The 19,970-nt window shown below is 36.8% G+C and overlaps 1 protein-coding gene across 2 annotated transcripts; it reads left to right on the top strand.

Moving 5' to 3' along the window:
- The first annotated feature begins 579 nt into the window (after positions 1–579).
- On the top strand, positions 580–19,617 carry MYOZ2 (myozenin 2). 2 transcript variants are annotated; one of them, XM_063336800.1, is made up of 6 exons: positions 580–737; positions 1,286–1,389; positions 6,769–6,938; positions 10,163–10,292; positions 11,743–11,926; positions 19,178–19,616. In XM_063336800.1, the coding sequence occupies exons 2-6, from the start codon at positions 1,314–1,316 to the stop codon at positions 19,407–19,409; spliced, it is 792 nt and encodes a 263-aa protein (XP_063192870.1). In that variant the 5' UTR covers positions 580–737; positions 1,286–1,313; the 3' UTR covers positions 19,410–19,616. The 2 variants fall into 2 exon arrangements, with proteins under 2 accessions (XP_063192870.1, XP_063192871.1); XM_063336801.1 differs by lacking the exon at positions 1,286–1,389 and having other exon boundaries at positions 581–737; positions 19,178–19,617.
- Positions 19,618–19,970: the final 353 nt, after the last annotated feature.

The raw sequence follows: 19,970 nt of genomic DNA, 5'->3' as shown, positions 1-19,970 counted from the left end.
CATTTCTGTGATAAACTGATACAACAGTATGCTGCAATGCTGAATATTACTAAGTTTCAAATTACTGCAGGTTTCTGTTCCTGATGCTCAGAAAATGAAGAGATTTTGCAAGGCATGTGCTTGTTGAGCAATTACTCCCTACCATTAACAATACTAAAAAATTCTCATTTCTTTTTCAGAACAGACTTTGTATATTGGCCATCTGCCACTGACTTTAGGCATCAGCTACTACTGAAGCACGGTTTCATCTTTCGCTAAAGGATTAGCCCATGCCATTCTCATCTGATATAGTCTTGCCCATCCATATATTTAACACCTTATTTTTAAATGTCTCTTTCCTAGTTATAACACAGAGATTATTCTTCTCAGAGGTGATGAGAAGATGATCTGTATGAGTATGAGGGGAGCATTCCATTAAATCTTCCAATAAGCTCTGAAAGGGATATAAACTCCCTTTGTTGTGGGTGCAGTTGAATCTTTTCTGTTCTCTTCTTTCGCCAGGAAGATATGAGTGGCTGGAGTGTTTGATTCTATATATAACTAGTTGATGTCAGCTGGATGCCAATCCCTTTGAAGAGGATCAGCCCCCAGTTTGTCTCGGTACTAGGTACCATGCAGACCCAAGCACAAGGGTAGAAACCATCCTGGACCAGGCAGGTCATCCCCATACATAACTAACTCCTGAAGCTTCAACTAAAGGGTTGAGATCGCTTTTTTCTGCACAACAAAACAGTAGGGTAAGTGTATTGTTTCCTGAAATATTTTGACATTGTCTGTCCTACAAACTGTCATTTAAAAGACATTTATGTAACCTCTTGACTCTGCAATTCAAAAGATGTTTACTTTTTTTACTTAGTGAGAAATGCACTTTCTTTAAAGATGCCAGAGCATTTCATTTAGTTCCTCAAATTCTTTATTAGATTAAGAAATGTCAAAATGTAACATTTCTGAAATAAAAAAACAAGATGTAATTAAAATATTAGTCATGAATATACATATTTTAATATAGCGTGTAGGTGTGAGAAGGCCAAGACCACTGATGCAGATTTTGCTACAGAATTTATGTAGCCCATTCCTTCGAATCTTCTACCCATCAGAACATGTCCTAGCATTTGTCTGCAAGCAAGAACTGCCAGTGCATTTTGCACAATTGAAAGCGCAGTATTTCTAAGTCAGAAATAACTAACTTCGCTATTCAGCCATTCTAAACAGGCTATTAGAAATTAAAGTTGGCTGAATTGTGCAAGCAGGCTCAACAATGTAAAAATGTGTTGTTTTTTTTCAGCAAGGAAAAATCGTATCAGAAAATCACAATGTTATCACATTCTGCCATGGTCAAAGAGAGGAAACAACAAGCATCAGCCATTATGGATGAAATACAAAGAAATGGTATAGCGCTGAACCCAGCTTACTGTATATGCAATGTCCTCTAGCTCTCCCTAATATATTTTTTTAATCATAGAGTTTAACTCTCTTACAGCTTTGTTTCTGGGTGTTTTGCCATAAATAATCTTGTGGGAGTATCATACTGCCTATGGTAACTAATCCTTTTGTAGTTGCCTCTTTTCATTTGAAAGCTATTTTCAGATGAACAACTGCTGTGGAGGAATGAAGTAATCTAACAGCTGATGTACATTCTGCTAGGATAGCCTTTCAGAATATTATTTGGGGTTAATAACATGACTTCATTCCATTTTAAAAGGCTATCGTCTAAGAAACATGCTGATTTGTATCCTCTTTTTTTGCTCTGTTTCACTCTGCTTTTTTATATGAATGATAAAAAATTTTGAAAGAAATGTTTACATCTCTGTTCCTTCCTCTCAAACTTTTTCTTTGTAACTAACAAATTTTACTAGCATTTGGTAATTCTCTCTAATGCACAGACACCAATTAATCTTATATGAAGAAATTTTACTCTTCTGTTGCTGCACTGATGAAAATGCAGACACTTAGGAGATGGTAGTTTGATTTTCTAAAAAAGGTTCTTAAAATTACGCTTCTATGTGACACCTTAAGAAGCAATTAACTCAGTTGGGAATATCAATCTGCTTGGATTTCACTAGGTATGTGTGGGATGCTTTTGGAGATCCTTCCAGTCCTCCCCATGAAGCCTTTTTTACCATCTACATAAAAGATCAATGTTTTTAAAGTGATAAGCACCCCACAAGTCTCACTAAAAAAAACAGGGAGCTCCATTTAATACTTAGAATTCATGAAAATCATACCACTCACAGAGGATAAAACACTGAACGTTAAATTCCAGTATTGAAAATCTTTCTTGTGGGCTTTTGCTCCAAAGAATTTGGGGATGATTTCTGTACTCACTCACTGATCACTGTGATTGCAGGAAGAGCAGGACAAGAGACGTAGGCTTTTTAGAAAAAGAAGCTATGAGTCTCAGTGCCTGGTCCTAGTCCTTCACATATTTCCACAGTTGTTTTCTGTAATTTCTATTTCTAAGCAAATACTTCCTTCCATTCTCCTCTGAACACACACTTAAATCTGAAAGCCAGTCTGTCCTTACAGATTTCATTACACCTTTTTTTTTTTTTTTTTGGTATTGTAAACCCAAGTACTATATGTGCCTGAAACAACCTATAAGCTCTTCAGGGGAGGGGGTGGGGTGGAAAAGTCTTTCATATGTTTGTTTGGTATCAGGCATTTCACATGGTAAATGTTGCTGCTATTCATAGCAATACTAATAAATATACCATACAGTCCTTGAAATCATTTGAGTTGCTGGATAATCTGTGCTTGGCATTTGCCTCACATAATCTGTCCTTCTTATTACTTATGTATTATCAGATTTGCTGTCAGGTTTAGATTCATACACAGTTATGACAGTTTCTCCTACCAGATATACTGTGATATGTGGCCACTGAAGGCAATATAACTCTTTGAGTGTACATTCTACTTTTACATCTTCTTTGGATGTTAAAAAAAAAAAATCATTATATGGGTGCGATAAGAGTCTGAAATTTACAACTGTACAAGCTCAGTGAAACCAGTTAAGAAACAGAAGGATAACCAAAGCTGTGATCACACAAAACACAGGCTAGTTCTATGAGACCAAATCTGAACAATTCTTGGAAAAAACAAGGAGAAATCTGTTTTTTAAGTGACTAAATTCAGCTCTATTAATTTTTGACATTTTATTTTTCCCCTAATTGTTAATTCAAAAAGCTTAACCTGAGATCTGGAGGGTGAACTGCTGTCTTTCTGGGGTTTGCAATGCTATTTGTAATGAAGGTCCTGCACCTGGCAATTATGTAAAAATTAAATGTACTGTTTCAGCCAGTCTCACAGACCTATGAAACTCCCCACTGTTAACAGAGGTTAACAGTAACAGAAGATTCTGTAACGTAAGCTCCGGTAGCTTGAAGTGACATATAGAAAGTACACCTACTGCATTTTTATTTCAGAGCCTTTTTATCATAATGCTTTCAGGTAAACAGTGAATCTCAAACTGATTGTTAAAAGATATTCATAGCAGAAACAGTTGTTGATAAGATCAAAAAATCAGCCAAGTTTTTATCAGTGTCTCAAAGATTACCAATCTCTGGGCAAGACTGGTAATGACTAAAAATCCAAATCTCCTGTCAGCTTGTGGGGCATGACTGTGTTTTAGAGAAGTTTGACATGTCATAAAACGCTGCAGGAATAGACAATAACTGTAAACCCTCTTATGGTCTCAGATGAGAGACTGTAGTAGTAAATCAGTGTGTAGATGTAGCAACCTCCCCAACCCCTCAGTTTTTTACTGGCAGACTTGAAGTAATCATAACATTTCTAAGGCTACTTGGTAGAGTTAAACATGTATGTAAATAAATATGTTTAAAGAAGCCCTTGGAGTTGATCAGGTTAGCCTTCAATTACACTTAAATCTCATGTCCAGTTCTATTCTATTTCTTAAACGCATTCTTCAGTAGCTACATGATTAACTATCTTTCATGATATAGTTAAAAAAAATAAATCTTTTTTCTGATACTACAACAAACATACTATCTGATATTCATTATTAAAATCTATAATCCAGATTAAGGTATTTAGAAGATTGTAAACTGGAGAATTAAAGTGGGATTGGGCGATGAATGCAGGAGGAACTATATAAATCATATTTAAATACAGTCTGTTATGATTTTAAGCACAGACCAGGAAGGACTTGGCAGGAACAAATTAAGAAATTAAGGTAAAAGGTTAAGATTAGGATTAAACTATGAATTAAACTTCCAGTATTAATTTATAATGTCCATTTATGACATTGATGTTCTCTGTCTATCATCCTCTAAATGTCCTCCTTTTCTCATTCTTTATCACCTTCTCTGCACTGACACTGAAACAATCCCTAGACACATCCTAAAACTAGACAGATGATTAGATTTTAGTTGGCAAGGGATTCAAATGAACTTCACACTTATGTTTTTGGGATGCTGCCTGGATACACAATAGTACACAACTGTGGGTTACAAAGTACCTTGGAGCCTTCAGTTAACATTAACAAGAGCAGTACGTATGTAAAGGAACAGCAAGGCCCAAAATAGTTAACACTGAGCATGTACCAGCAGAATATTGAGTGGTTTGGACAGAGATCACCTTGGCACCCCAGTCTCTGAGGATGGACTTACTGCCCATTCCGTGTACAATGAAGAAAAGCTTTTTCTACGTGAAAACATTGCTGATGCGAGGGGTAAACTTCTTACTCCTCACTAATACAAAACCATCCAATAATCCATACCACTAGAGCAACCTTTAGAAACGACAAAATCAAAATATGACTTGTAGTCTAAATTTCAGGCCACAGGCCAATAACTAGCACGCTTATCTCAACCACAGAGCCAAAACCCCACCACTATCTGTCACTGATATGGCTACATTGGGCTAGTCGAGTCATTTTCTTCCATGTTAAGAACTCTCTGTTTTGTAGTTACCTCATAAATAACAGGAACGTGTTAGGATTCTTTGCGCATACTATTTTTAAAGCAGAAGCGCATGCTCCAGCTCATGATACAGTTAGCTTGTTCTTGCTCCAGTTAAATCTATTGCAAACATTCAATTGAAATCAGTATAAACAGAAGTGGATCAACAATGATGCACTCCAGGGCCCACAAACTTGTTTGATTTACTGCACGGAAAACTCTTGTCTGTACAGCTTTGCCTAAATATTTAATGTACTTGTCTCAATTAAGTTTTCCTAAACATCAACAAATCACACTGGTTTTCCAACATAAAGTTACTAGGAGACATATGCCATGTTGAACATGCCATTTATTTAAAATGAAACTCTGCATGTGCAGTATTAACTTTGACATTAGGTACGTTCTGCAGTTAATTAATCTGTAATGTTAGTTTTAAACTGTGTTTCCTCTGTGCTTACTCTAGAAGTAAGATGCAGTGTCTTATATATAATTTGCTTTCATTTCATTAAATGCATTAAAATATATGTCAAAATTCAGAATTTTTAATCCTGTAGACCATAAGAATATGTGAAGAATAGAATGTCTTATTATTAAAGAAATAACAGAATGTGACTTGGAGTAAGTGGATCCAAGAAACACACTATACCAATCCCCAAACCACACTGCATTTTCCTATTTTAATTCCTGAAGTTTATGAACAACTGAGGAGAACAATTTCAATTAATAAAATGATAAACATTAAAGTAAGTAGCAATAAGAATTATTTTCTTTAAAATTCTGTTTTTACTATGCAATCCAATTATTGTTATATTTGGTAAATTCTACAGCCCTCTAAGCAGAAATAAATTAGTAGAAAACAGTTTGTTCAGTGTTGAAGTTCCTATGTTCTAAGGTTTAAGCTTTATCTATAGGTTGAGGACATCTAGTGAGAGAGTTCAGTCACTAAGCAACAGCTTGCTGATTGCCACCAGCATCCCAGTTTCCAGAAGATTACCATGAACATGACCAGTAGAGTTTCTGATATTCAGAGTTCTCCATTTACATCCCAAATGATCTCCCCCTTCCCCTGTTTATGCATTTTCATTTTCAGATTGCCCAGGAGGTCACTAAAGACAAAGAAGGAATTTTTCCCAAGTAGTGAGTAATGTAACATTGCAGCTAGTAATTCAGTTTCCTCTTAGAGAGAATTAAAAAGAAAATGTTCTAAATGTATCAGTTCCTAGAAGCATGTTGTAAATCTTTAAGTCTCTCATTTTCAACACCTTGAGCTTTATTTTGAAAAGTTTAAAAATAGTTTAAAAATACTATTTAATCCATTTTAATGCAAACTTTTCTTAAAGTAAAAAGTGTCCCCTGGATTTCAAAAGCAAGCAGAATACTAAAGAATAATTGAAAATAAAAATGTTTATAAGCAATAAGAAACTGGTAGGTATGTTTATAAGGAGTTACCTGCCCATCTATCCAATGCAGGACACACAAAGGTAACTGAAGGTTTGATGTGAGAACATTCGGGTCAGACGGAATTTTGTTCATGGTTTGAGCAGAAGCCAGTTTTTACCAGTCTGCTCTTAAGACAGAGCATAGGACATTATAGACCTGACTTTGATAACAGCTGGATGCTATTTCACTGAAGTAAATTTGGAGCTTGAGGTGCTTAGCATCTTTGAAAAAACAGGTTTGTGGTGTTCAATACTCTGCTCCAAAATTTTGGAAGAATGATTAATTTCACTAACACCATATGAAGCTATGTTATGTAAGTATGCATTAACATGTTGTTGGATTTCCGGTGTAGGGTATGCAATACCAGGCATTTAAGAAAAACAGAGGTATGTATTTATCCATTGTATTGCAGTCTCACCCAGCTTAAACCTTGGAAAAAAGGTCAGCACCCCCAGAGATATCATGGTAGAGGAACTATCGACACTCAGCAACAGAGGTGCAAGACTCTTCAAGAGACGTCAGCGGAGATCTGACAAATACACATATGAAAATTATCATTATGTAGCAAACAAGCCAAGAAATGTGAGTATTTTTTAATAACTTATTAATGAAACACAGTGAGACTAGCTTGGGTTCCCTTGGTGCTCAGGATACACCTCGTGCATGATTTATTTGTAGTTTCAGGAAGAATAAAAGCAAAACCCTGTACTAGAATAAGGCTAACATGAAGTAAGCCATTTGTATTTCATTGATCTCCTATAGACCAATAATAATAAAAAAAAAAATCTGAAAGCCTAATACTTAAGGACATCAGATTCAAATCATTCTCATCCAAATCTGATTCAGGTTACTAGTGATCAGAGTTGTTATCCTGTAATAACTGGCTCACTGACTACTGAAAATTAACTAGTTAATGTGAAAACTAACTAGTTAATGATATTCAAAAGGTTGGAAGAAATAAGAGTCTGTTTCATGCAACCAGTAAGTACTTTTATTAAAATGGGTTGGTGGTCTCAATGTGGTTCCCAGGCAGAAAAATGACTCTCACAACTGGCGCTAATATACTTCTGGCCTGCCTATCTCAACACAGAGAAAAAACACAGAGTTTGTCACCGAGAGTCAATTATTCTTCAACTAAAGCACTAGTGATACCCTGGGAATCCTAATGGCAGGCACTAAATGCGCCTGGCATTTGTCTCATCTGAGGCCTTTGCAAAATATTTAAACCTCTTGCTTAACATCTGGAGAACAACATTCATAAATCTTACCTAACTCTCCAATATGCTGCAAGGTTTAATTACTTGAACTTGAATACTCTATACCCAGTCTAACACAGCACAAAAAGCAGCTCCTCTGATTCCAGCATTGTATTAAATTCTGCCTCTCAGTTACATGTATGCATCCCCACTGATCTCAGACACAAAGATAGGTGACTGAAGCAGCCCAATTTGTCCCAGTACTTTTAAGCCGCTTAGAAGATGAAAAAAGTATGTGCTACAAAAGTTAATTATTATTAATTAGCCTAGGAAATACTTATTGTAGAACAGCAATTCTATTTCCCTGAAGCTTTTAAAACTAATCATTGTATAGGTGGTGCTATGATTGTGTTAACATCCAACCCCTACAGAATCCATACAAAGACTTTGACTCAATTTTTCTTTAATTTTCACTTGGGACAAGAAAAATAGTATGTAATGTATTTTGGGGATATAATCTAAAGTTTGTATCAGTTCAAATAGGAAACAATTAATTCATTAATCAGAACAGCAAAGTACCAAAGGGCTTACTCATATTTAATTTTACTAAAAAAAATACACACGCACTCGTAAATTAATCAGAAACAATAAAATGAATTCAACTTGTTAACTCTAAGAAGAAAACTTTTTGTCTAGTTGCATCTCATAATGATGCTTTGGGAGCAGAGAACAAAAGACGCATTTGCAATTTACTGTTGTCCGTGCTAACCAAAGTGTTGAGGGATCTCACAACAGTCAAGAAAGGTGATTATTGGAACCGAGTTCAGTATTTCCAATATCACAGATGAAACCTCTAAAATATTTTTCTTCCCTTCTTGAAGAAGACATTCTCTACGCTTTGTTGACTGTAAAGGTAAATACATTTGTAATTTGTGGCCTTTACATTTCCCATGCAAAGCATTAACTTTACTCAGGAAGAAAAGTATGTCTTAATATCCTGTGTCATAGAAGAAAAAATTTTATGGGTTTTTTTTTTTTTTTATGGTGCAGGTATTTCGAACTTCTTTAGTCACCCACTCAACAGAAATTAAATTACACAGGGAGCAAATGGGATCATGCTTGAGTTTTAATAACTATGCCTTTTTAAAATAAATCTGCACAAAAGAAATCCCATACGAAAAAATCTGAATAACTCTGCTGAACACCCAAAACTATTACTAAAACACTGTTATTTAGAAGCCCATCTATGAACACTGTGCCCCAATTTATCCCTCTATTGTATTGAGTATTAGAAGCTACACAGGTGTATTCTGAGAACAACGCCATCAATCTCATCAGAATTTCTGTATCCAGTTCCATGCTTTTACTACAAAGTCTGACAGATCAGTTCCCCTCTAGTCTACTTCTCCCCACAAAACCACATCGAGTATACATGCTGTACAGTCAGTACGACATTCTGACACGTGAAAAAATTATGCCTCTTCGGTTTCTGTTCCCTTCCCTTAAATGCCTATTTAGCTACCACTGATGTTGTCTTCATCATGGCTAGAAAATGTTCTGCTTTGATCTTTTTCTGTTTTACGTTTAAACAAGTATTATTTGTTTGCTTTCCTACTTTAAGAAACTCTTACTCTAAACCAGTCTATATTTAAATTGCTTTTAGCCTGTGTGTCATAGCTAAAATAAGATTCTGACTTCTTACGAGATTCTAATTCTATATTTATGCAACAATGATTAAGCCTTTGGATGTTTCCTTAGAACCGATGACAGGATAGGAGGGTGGAAAATAACAGCATATCATGAATCTCCAGAAAGTGACCTGCACTGAAGTTATTATTTCTATTACAAATAAAGGAAAAGAAAATCCCAAACAAAAGCGATTCAACCAATGCAGTGAATTTTCAACTGATATGGGAAGAGACGCTTTGAAGAATCATTGCTTTGCAACTCAAATGGCTCAAACTTGCCAGATTTCTTGAATCTTTCGGTGGCAAAGGTGCTCTGCACATAACAGATTCTAGTGTCTAGTGATCTGGGGGACATATTTTATGGCCCCCCCTGCCAAAGCAACCACATATACTCTTCGCTGTGAAACACACAGCCCACATGCACAGGTAGATTTTGTGGTGATTGGTGTAAGCAGCAGATGGGATGAACTCTATGTAGGTTGCATATCAATATTTAAATAACCCAAACTTAGGAGAAGGTCAGCCAACTCAGCCGGACAGTTGTAAGACTTCAGGAATTTTGTTTACTTAGCTCACAACACCTCCAATCCTTTCAATAAAGTATTCACGCACTTGTAATACAGACATTTAAAATTGTGCTGGGATAACATTCTTACTACTGAAAAAAATTTTCATTTTTCCTACATAGCCATTGTAAGAGAGTTGTGAAACTGTTTCACCTTCTGGCTAATCACCAGAAAATCCTAGGGAACGCTATCTAGCAAACAGGGTACCAAACAGCAGGACAGTGTGCCTTCGGGTAGTACCCCCTGGGTCTCAGATCTGGGCTGCAAACTGGAGTATCACTCCAACCCTCAACAGAGAATCACAGAGACCTTTTTTGCTTGTGCTGTCAATGATGCTGATTCGTATCTGAATGCAGCGTGGAGAGCCCATACAGAGTGTTAAAATGGACGGCCTCAGCGTGGAAGGAATTCCCCAGCATGGCCCAATGACGCCTCCTAATACACCTGATCCCCGGAGCCCACCACATCCTGACAATATCGCCCCAGGTAAGATACGAGTTTACGGACATTAAATATATTTAGTTCTCATTTCACAGCAGAGAAAGAACCTCTTTATAAAACAGTATCTTCAACAAGAATTTCTTAATGGATTTACTATTAGAAATTGTTAAATTTGAGTCAGATAAGTAATCAGAATCTCCCACAGAAATGTAAAGTGGTGCTCTTCAGTCACTTATGTTCATTTTTAAAGATTTGATATGCCTTTTGTACTACACGTCCCTAAACTGAAAACACACATTAATATCAAGAGACTGCTCCTATATTTACTGGTCTTATAAACATTGAGAAACAGGCCCTCGGATTTAAAACCAGAGTAATATTTATGCAACAGTGATTAAGCCTTTTGATGTTTCCTTAGAACTGATGACCCAATAGGAGGGTGGAAAATAACAGCAGTTTCTAATATGCAACCTTTGTTTCTAATATGCAACACACTGCTTAACAGTCTGAAAGTTATTCATTGTCATTTAATTACCCATAAATGTAAATCCAAAGTCACCGCAAGTTTTGCTAGAAACCTTTAGAGAGGAGTAATTTTAAAAGGAATTTGCCTCTGGCTGTATAAACTGTTCTTTTTTAAGTCCTTAACTGTGAGGGTACTGTTGCCTTTATTTAAAGCAGTGAGCTACAAGGCGGCCTTATTTTGTATTCTTTAAAAACTAGAGAAGGCTAATTTGTTTTAATTAATTTATTCAGTGATATAGCCCTTCTTCCTGTTTATGAATTATCCATGAGCAGACTGTGGTTTTTACAAATTCATTCTTTGTTCAGAATTACTCAATGCATGTTTTGTGCGGACCTTTTCCAGTCTATGTGAACTGGGTCAATGCTACTCTGTTAGTGACTGCTAAGACTCTGTGCATCCATTGCTCAAATACAATGCAAACAGGGGTAATTTCCAGTGCTAAGACATGATAGAAATCTTCAAGCCTTTCTTTAAGCAAGAAAGGTCAGAGAAAAGAAGTAGATCTTAAATCACAGGGGTTTTTTAAGCTTATAGAAGGAAACAATATTAATTTAAAGAGCAAGATGTAATGGGAGGGTAAAAAGGTAGAACGGATTTCTCTTGTTGAATTACCTTAGTTTTAACCAAGAGGCTGTTTTTATAATCTTTTTATTAATTCAGGCCAAGGGCTGTGTAGCTATAGTCTGGTTTCAAACAAATGCTTATAAAGATAGGAACAAATTTATATAAAACTAAAGTAATCTCAGCCTCAAGAGGGTGGAATAGTTTGCGGCAGTTATCTGAAAGGCTACAAATTCCCCTTGTCACCTTTCTGTTACTGTGTAGCTTTGGCCAGGTGACTTGATCCAATTGTTCATTTTACCTAATTATGAAATGATAGTGTGTTACTGACTAGTTACATGGGATGGTGGTAAGGAAGCAGAAAAGGCAAAGTATTATTACAGTGGTTTTGCTTTGATTGCCTTGCAGGATATTCTGGACCACTGAAAGAAATTCCTCCTGAAAAGTTCAACACTACTTCTGTACCAAAATATTATCAGTCTCCCTGGATAGAAGCCATTAGGGATGATCCAGAGCTGCTGGAAGCTTTATATCCTAAACTTTTTAAACCTGAAGCAAAGCCAGAGCTGCCTGACTACAGGAGCTTTAACAGGTAATTCTGAATGGACGCTGAATTTTACAGTGCAAAGAAAAATTACTATGAAATGAAACATTTCCATCAGCTGTCAAAAAGCCTATGCAAGTATATGCATAAACGTGAACGTAAGCACAGATTACAAGTGGCAAACAAGAGCATTAAGGAGGAAACTAGTCCCTCTCTGAAGTATGGACCCCAAATTAAATTGTAGGACCAGAATGTAAAATGAATTGTTGAAAATACCGGAAGACAAAGTATCAGAATCCAGTGTACTCAATAAATGGGAAACAAGGGCTATAGGAATGCATCAAACTCCTTTCAGTATTTCTGTTGACTTCAGTAGGTACAGGATCCTAAGATCTACCAGGAAAACTCTCAGTCTAAAGTTTGTTTGTAAGCTGTATAATGCAAACCACTTTGTTTTGTTTTTTTTTAAAAATAACTCATATGGCTTGTTTTTTAGGCAATGATAGTACAATGAACTTTATCCCTCGACCAATCCCTCACACCAAATAGTTAGCGGATTGCATATTTTATTGCATTTTAATTTTTTTATATCTTCAACAACCTTCAATAACAAATTCACAGATGAAACGTTACCAGCAGACCTAAAAAAACATTTAAAGTATAACAGGACCTAGAAGTGAAGCTATTTACGTAGTAACTAGTATACTGAGGATGCGAGTAGAACTTCTAGATACATGGACAATATTGGCTTTTGAACTATTTTGAAAGTTTTAAATCACATTCTTACTTATATCTTTTTGCTTTCATTCATACCATTCACGCTATCTTTATTTATTGAAGTTACAGACAATTTTTCTCTAAATAACCCCTGGTGAGTTCCAGTGAGCTAAGCCAAACCAAAACCCTTCCTCAAAACTCCAGACAGCAATCTATTGAAAAAGAGAACAGGTCATATAGAGAAAAATACCACAAACATCACTTGTGTTCCTGCCATGAAGTGGGCCTCAACTATGAGTGCAAGGACTAAAAGAATTACACAACTCAACATCAAAACTGGCGCTGCAGACACTACTCTGATTTCCTAACTGCAATATACATTGCCATGTTAATAATTAAGTCTGTGTGGCGCTCTCTTCTCAGCAGACAAAATAGCAAATACAAGTCAGAGAGATGTGCCATAGCTGCTAACGCTGGAACAGAAACAGCACAGTCTATGTACTATGGTTATTGTAACTGGAAAAAAAAACCCACACCCCAAACAACAAAAACAGCCAAAGATACATGTACATGGAATAGAGACAGAATCAGTTCTTCGTCTAACGAGAGAGATCCTGAGTCCGATATGCGAGTTGTTACTGTGAAAGACAGGATCAGACAGGGCACAGAGGCCCCATTAACAGGGATATGTGTTTTGAGATGGTATCTGATGGCTTCTTTGTGGATTTTTAGCTGCTCTGTGGTCCCATACTCTGTTAGTTGTCTTCTTTACAACACTAACTCTTTGGATTTATTTCTATGGGGATCTTCTCTATGTATGACATGGCAGAACTGCTGCTCACTGCAGCCTGAATTTCTTGAACACACATGCATTCCTTTAAGGGAAAGGTCAATATTCTCCCTTGTAACTGCCATAAAAACCTAAAATCTGGCACATAAATCCAGATCGAGACTATGAAATTGGTAAATTCAAAACACAAGGTATACAAATATAACCCACCACATGGGTGGATTCTCATTCTCAGGGAAAAAATCCACATCCAGAAGAAAATAAAAGGATGCCTGGTGGATCTAGAAAAGCTCTTACATACAGTACACTCAGATTTATGTTTTCTAGCAAGAAGGAGCAGAACCAAAAAGAAATTGAGAATCTGTGAAATTGAAATTCAAGATAATAGCGTCTTGGAGAAGATTTTACAGTCATGACTCCTAAAGGTGCACAGGAGAGTGGGGTGTCTGATTATGGGATTCAAAACAGACAGCACGCTGCATGCCAAGCTAACCAACAGAAAAAATTACAGAGAAGGCTAAATGTAACTTAAATTTCTCTTTGCTAAGGCCATCAGCACCTAGTTCTGTCTATCTTCAGGTCAGGGATAGATTAAGGTCTTCCTTTCCAAAATCAGAGCAGGGGTCATAAGTATTCTTTTAAAATTTGTATAGACAATAAGGATCATTTCTTTGGAAAGAGCATTTTCCTAGAATGTGGCCAGCCTGGACTTATTTCTACAGGAATGTCAAACCCTGAAAAGAGGTGTAACACCGTGGTTTCTGGCTCTTCCACAGAAGTGGGAACACTCTTCACTTCCCATATTAAGACCTGTGCCATAGTACAGAAAATAATAAATCTCTTTGGGCTAGAGGAAGTAAACATCTTCCTCTAGCTGAATAATTAAGAAATTCACTTGGGGAAAGAGAAACCTGGGCCTACGTGGGAGTTCCCAGATCTTTCAATGCACTTTTTAAATTACTACTTACAGTAAATTAAACAAGCAGATTTAGGAGCAGAAAACAGGACCTATACTTCTCTGCTATTGTTTGTGTGGCCTGTGTCCTACTCTGTCCAATCCAAGTAAGTTTTTATTTCTGGGTAGCATTTTTGCTCAAATACTGTACTTGAGCAGGGAGGGCCACTCTTACAAAGAGATGCTCTCCAACTGAAGAGAATCCAAATCTCTTGCAGAACAGCTCTGGTCACAGACATACTATTATTTGACGCAGAAGTTCAACGCTAACAGCCATGGATTTTTAATGAAAGTGCCTGGATGTATTATTTTGCTCAAGGCTTGCTGCAGTAGCGTATTATGTATGTTTTCAAGCATGGAAGTTCAGACAAAAGATAATTAATTAGACAATCACAGATGAGCTTTGGTGTAAGATAGGTGCAGCTGCCAGTATAGCTAAGATAAAGGCAGATCTGAGCATTTGTATAAGGAAACCATTAGGCATCTCAGGAATTTAGCAGCCTATGGGCTTTGTGCATAAGGTGAAATACCTCTTTGGACTTCTGTGGATCCCACTAAGTCATTCTGTGCATCCCACTAAGTCATTCTGTGCATCTAGGTCACAGTATCCTTGACTTCTTTAATTGCAGTCTTGGAGAGAAAGCAAATGACACTGTATGAAACAATTTAAAGCGAGATATAATGGCACCATTTTGTTATCAGTGAGGGTATCAATCAAGGCTTTCTATCATGCTTCAATAAAGTGCCATTATGTTTGTTCTCCTGCAAAACACTGGTACAGTCATCGTTAGTCAGGCGGGGGTGTGGTTAACAGTAAGTGTGATGCATAGGACTCCCGAGGGAAATGGGTTTGAGTTTCTTCCCAGTTCATTCAGTGGTATCTATTAAAAAGGCACCTAGACTTTACAGGCCAATTTCAGTTTTGCTTGTTACACAACAAACTATAAAACCAACACAACTTTAAGCAGCTAGGGACATCTGATGTGTTGGAACAGATGCACACACACATAGCTTAAAAGTATATTCATCACTAAACAGTATTCATATTTTTTTTCCTCACAGCCAGCAATGAAGAGGCGACTCTGGACCCTGTAACATTGCAATTTTTATAATAGTAGCAGAATCCAAACTGAGGAATTCATAGACGTATTATTGGGGTCTAGTATGCATTTTATACTGCAGGGATCTTGCAACGCTGGCAGGTCAATGAAGGAGGCAGCGATGGCAACCAATATCAAGCACATTTGCCTTCTGAGGCAGAGCTTTCTGTGAGACAGCCAGTAATGCTTTAACAGCACAGAGCACTACACAGAGTGCATGATCAGAGAAATCAGGTTCTGGGGACCTCTGAACATGTTGATTGTTCAGACCAGGCTACTCTTCCTCCTCCTGGATGATAATGAGTCTGTGCTAGGAGAGAAATGCTGCACCAACAGCCATCCCATGTGATTTCTCTTGGAGATTAATTCCTATTAGGATTGAAGAAATATTTACTGGCAAAAATTTTTTTTGCCTCTTTCACCAGTGTGGAAGCACCCAGTAATCATCTGTGGTAAAGACCGCATGAATCTACATTTGTTGAAGAGTTTGTAATATTAATTAAATTAGTACCTTTATTCCATCTGCTTTCTTGGAGCTGGATAAAATGTCAAAGGTAGGACTATGAGTAACATACAATGCACTACATCTTACTCACATAAGACAAGCAAGTCTGACTAGTTCTGCCTCTCCTACCAGATAAATTCTTGCTCAGCTTTCTCAATTCCCAAAGACTACTGTTTCAAAACCAGTACAGGAATCCAGTCCATCTGGATTGGGCTCTGATATTATTGATTAATGGATTCTGAACTGTATTGTAAAAGTGCTGAGATCCAGAGCCTCAAAGGAATTTTGGGTGCTAACTTCAAGTGATGTGAGATTAGTGAAAGCAGAGTGCTTAGTCAGTTCCTTAGCACCTGAATACCTCCGTGAAATTGGCATTAATTCTTGCACTAAGCTACAATGAAGCTCTGAGCATTTTGCAGGGTCAGGTTCTTTGCTCCTATGTCTCCTTTTTGCACAGAATTAACAATAAGCAGAATGTTCTAAGAATGACAGTCACATTTTAAAATGTGAAACTTGCATCTTTTCGTGCTTATGTAATTGGAGGTGCTAATCCAGTACAGTTAAAACATTTCTTCAGACTTCCCCAAATTATCAACTACTTGTAGTCTCCTATGTTGAGACAATATAATGTTCAATAAGAAAGACTGCAGGTTAAAAAAAAAAAAAAAGCCCTGCTAAAACAACAGCTAAAAATAAACAAGGTTACGAGGTTGTGCCTGCTATTGTTAAAGCATGCACCTACTTTTTAGGAATATGCAAAGTGAATATTAAACAATCTCTTACACTTCCTGGTGCCACTTCCTATGGCTCTGAATCAGCATTTCCGCCCTTATTATGAGCAATGACTACTGGAATTTTTTACACATGAGTTTTAGGCTTCTATACAATGAATCAGAGCTCAAGTGATACAGTTGATGTGCACACAACACAGGTCATTACATCATGTTGTCAGACAAGTTACTGGTCACAAAAATATACTGCTGCTGTAAAGGAAAATTAACATCTATTAGCCAATTGCTGTACTCTCTTTTACGTCGATCACCATGTGCTTCTGCCTAGCATGCAGGAATGCATAATTCTGAGCCAGACTTTGTATAGGAACTACACAGGGTTTTTTCCCTACAAGATATATTTTAATTTCCATAAAACAGCCTGCTGCTACCTACAGAAGCATGATGTATTTTAAACCCAAAAATATTACAAAGAGGAAATTTTACACTATAGAATTGTTTTGCATTTTATATAGCTGTTATTGTTCTGTTCGTATTGATTATCCCTTTAATTTACATATTGATGAGAATTAAATATTACAACAATGTGAGAATGTGTACCTTAATTAGAGCAGCAATTAAAACAATCTTTATTATCCTGTAAGAGGTAGATCACTACATTCACTCTGTGCCAATTAACCAAGCAATTATTTTTAATCAGTATCATCTGGTATCCAAATTGACATTGTGACCTAGAAGACAGTTTCACAAGAAAAGCTTGATACCACAGGCACTTTGCATAAAGAATTTCCTTTGACCTCAAGACAGTTTAATGCCTGGACTGGTTGCTGCTGCAAAATCTTGTCTTATCTTCATCTAAGAAACAGTCTTAGAGCTTAATCCAAAGCAGTGCTCTTCTCTCAGTAAGTGTGCATGCCCAGAACTTTCGTGATTTTTTTATATCTTATAGGAGTTAACACTATACCTTTGGAATTAACACTACCCCCTTCAACAAACACTGCTTATAGTGGAATTCAGTGAATTATCTGTGTAATGACACAGCAATACCATCTCTTTTAGGTCACGGATTCATTTGTCTGAATTAATCTCTTTTTTTTTGTGTGTGTGTGTACTTAATTCTCCCTAGGTTTTGTTTCATCTGCAGTTGTCTTGCTGAAAATTCTAGTCAGATCTTCAAATGATCTCTTTTAGTTTCTGTTGATACTAATTTCTCTGGGCTTCTGCTATAATACTTGTGGCCATGGGAAATATATACCAACAGATCTGTTGTTTTGTATCAAACACACAAAATCTACCAAGGCTGGTGAAATTCCATTTCAACAATTTATTTTCACATGCCACTATATATCTAGATTGGCAGAAGTCAGTTCCTGACGTGTACCTTAAAATCTGACACTCTTAACTGTCCAGAATACATCCCAGCAAAATTATGCAACTGATCAAAATGCAGAGCACATATAATAGCCTGTTTGGTTGCATTTGCTTATACAAAGGAGTCTGGAAAAAGTGACACAAAAACTCGGGGGGGGGCGGGCGAGTCGGTTCAGCCTAGGAACCTGCAAATATAGAAGAATCATGGGAGGTATTTAGAAATACTGTTGTTTTACAACATTTGCAAATGTATGTAACAGTCAGTTCCTGCTTACTATTTCTTATCTTTTAGTTTCTCAGGCTTATCGCCTGAGGGAACATTTACATTTAAATAACATGAAAAATACTGGCAGAAGACTAGGGGCCAATTTCAGACAGTGTTTCAAGGTTTAGTTACATAAACATTTTCTTCAGAAACAAAGCTGGTGTAAGAAGTCCTCACCCATACCCCTCCTTTCCAGAGCCTGTTGTCTTTGGCTGTTCCTTTCTGCTTCACATTATGCTTTACTGCCTCCTCATTTGCATTGTTACAATTGTTTGAGCGTAATAATATAAACCAGATTGCTGAAATAATTTGGATCTTAAAATGCTCCTTTGTTTTGAAAGGTCTTTGTTTAACCCAGATCACATAAGTGACCCAAGTTCATAGCACAACCCACATACAGTCTAACTGGTACAACAATATGGTGCTGAAATACAGCGTAGTGGGAGGAACAAGAAACTGGGGGTAGGAGAAAATGGGGTGAGAACTTCCTGAACTAATTACCTGATAAAGAAAATGTGTTGAACTATGTTTCCAGGCTTATCAACTCATCACCAACAAAATAAGTTTAGTAACTGTGACTCACCAATGACAAGGTTTTCTTGTAACATCTTTTTCCCTCAGCTTCTCCATTTAGTTGGATTTTGAAGACGTCCAAAGGTTTTATCTAAGGGAAAATAAATTGGATCTTAACGAGAATTTGCCAGAAAAACAATCAGAATACTTCTCCCAAAAGCTTGAAATTGTAAAAAGAAATTCTACAAATCTATATTATTAAAATAGCTTCTATTCTTTTCAGCTCCTGGGAGGAAAAGAAAGCAGAGATTCTTTAAATCACATTTTACTTTTATTTCTCTAATATCTACAGAGTTGCCACTCCCTTTGGTGGTTTTGAGAGAGCATCAAAGCTGGTTAAATTCAAGGTACCAGATTTTAATCTACTGATGCTAAATGATCCCAGATTCATGCTCCTTGCAAACCCCCTTGCTACCAGAAGATCCTTCAACAGGACTCCTAAAGGATGGACGTCCGAGAATATTCCTGTAGTGTTCATTCAGCCTTCGGATTCTGACACTGTTCCAGAAACAGAGGACCTGTGAGAGAAGCTGTGCTCTACATCGTACAAAATGCTGAAAGCTGCAACATCTGTGTATTTTTGGTCCAAATAATACTAAAGGCTACTGACAAAATTTTTCCTTGGCAGCTGGAGTATAAGTAACAACGTCTGATGCAGTGTCTCTTTTCTGGCACCTTGTTTCATCTATAGACATAAATAAAGTAACTTGGCAAACATAACAAGATATTTTCTTTTTGTGTTTACATGTTCTTCTTTTACTTTCTAAAATCTTTGCCTGTCATTTAAGGACAACCGTATTAAAAAAAGTGACACTACTACTAAGGGATTTGACTTAATGGGTATGCTGATTACAGCAAAACAATCAAACACTACCACAACAGTGCACTTGGTGCACTCCAAGTACTGCCTGCTCAAGACAAGCTCTGACAAATCAACTTTTTTTCCCAACCCTGCTTTCAGCCAAAGTTAAGAATCCTGTTGTTACTTCAGTGACAGCAAGTTTAGGCCATTTCCTCCTTTCTGACTCTTACTCAGCTTTAATTATGGACGTCAATATCCATGTCACATGGATTTGTTTACAGAA

This window comes from Chroicocephalus ridibundus, chromosome 5 (genome assembly GCF_963924245.1).
Source record: "Chroicocephalus ridibundus chromosome 5, bChrRid1.1, whole genome shotgun sequence".
Classification (NCBI taxonomy): Eukaryota; Metazoa; Chordata; class Aves; order Charadriiformes; family Laridae; genus Chroicocephalus; species Chroicocephalus ridibundus.
The sequence above is the reverse complement of the archived record's forward strand: the minus strand, read 5'-3'. Positions and strand labels throughout refer to the sequence as shown.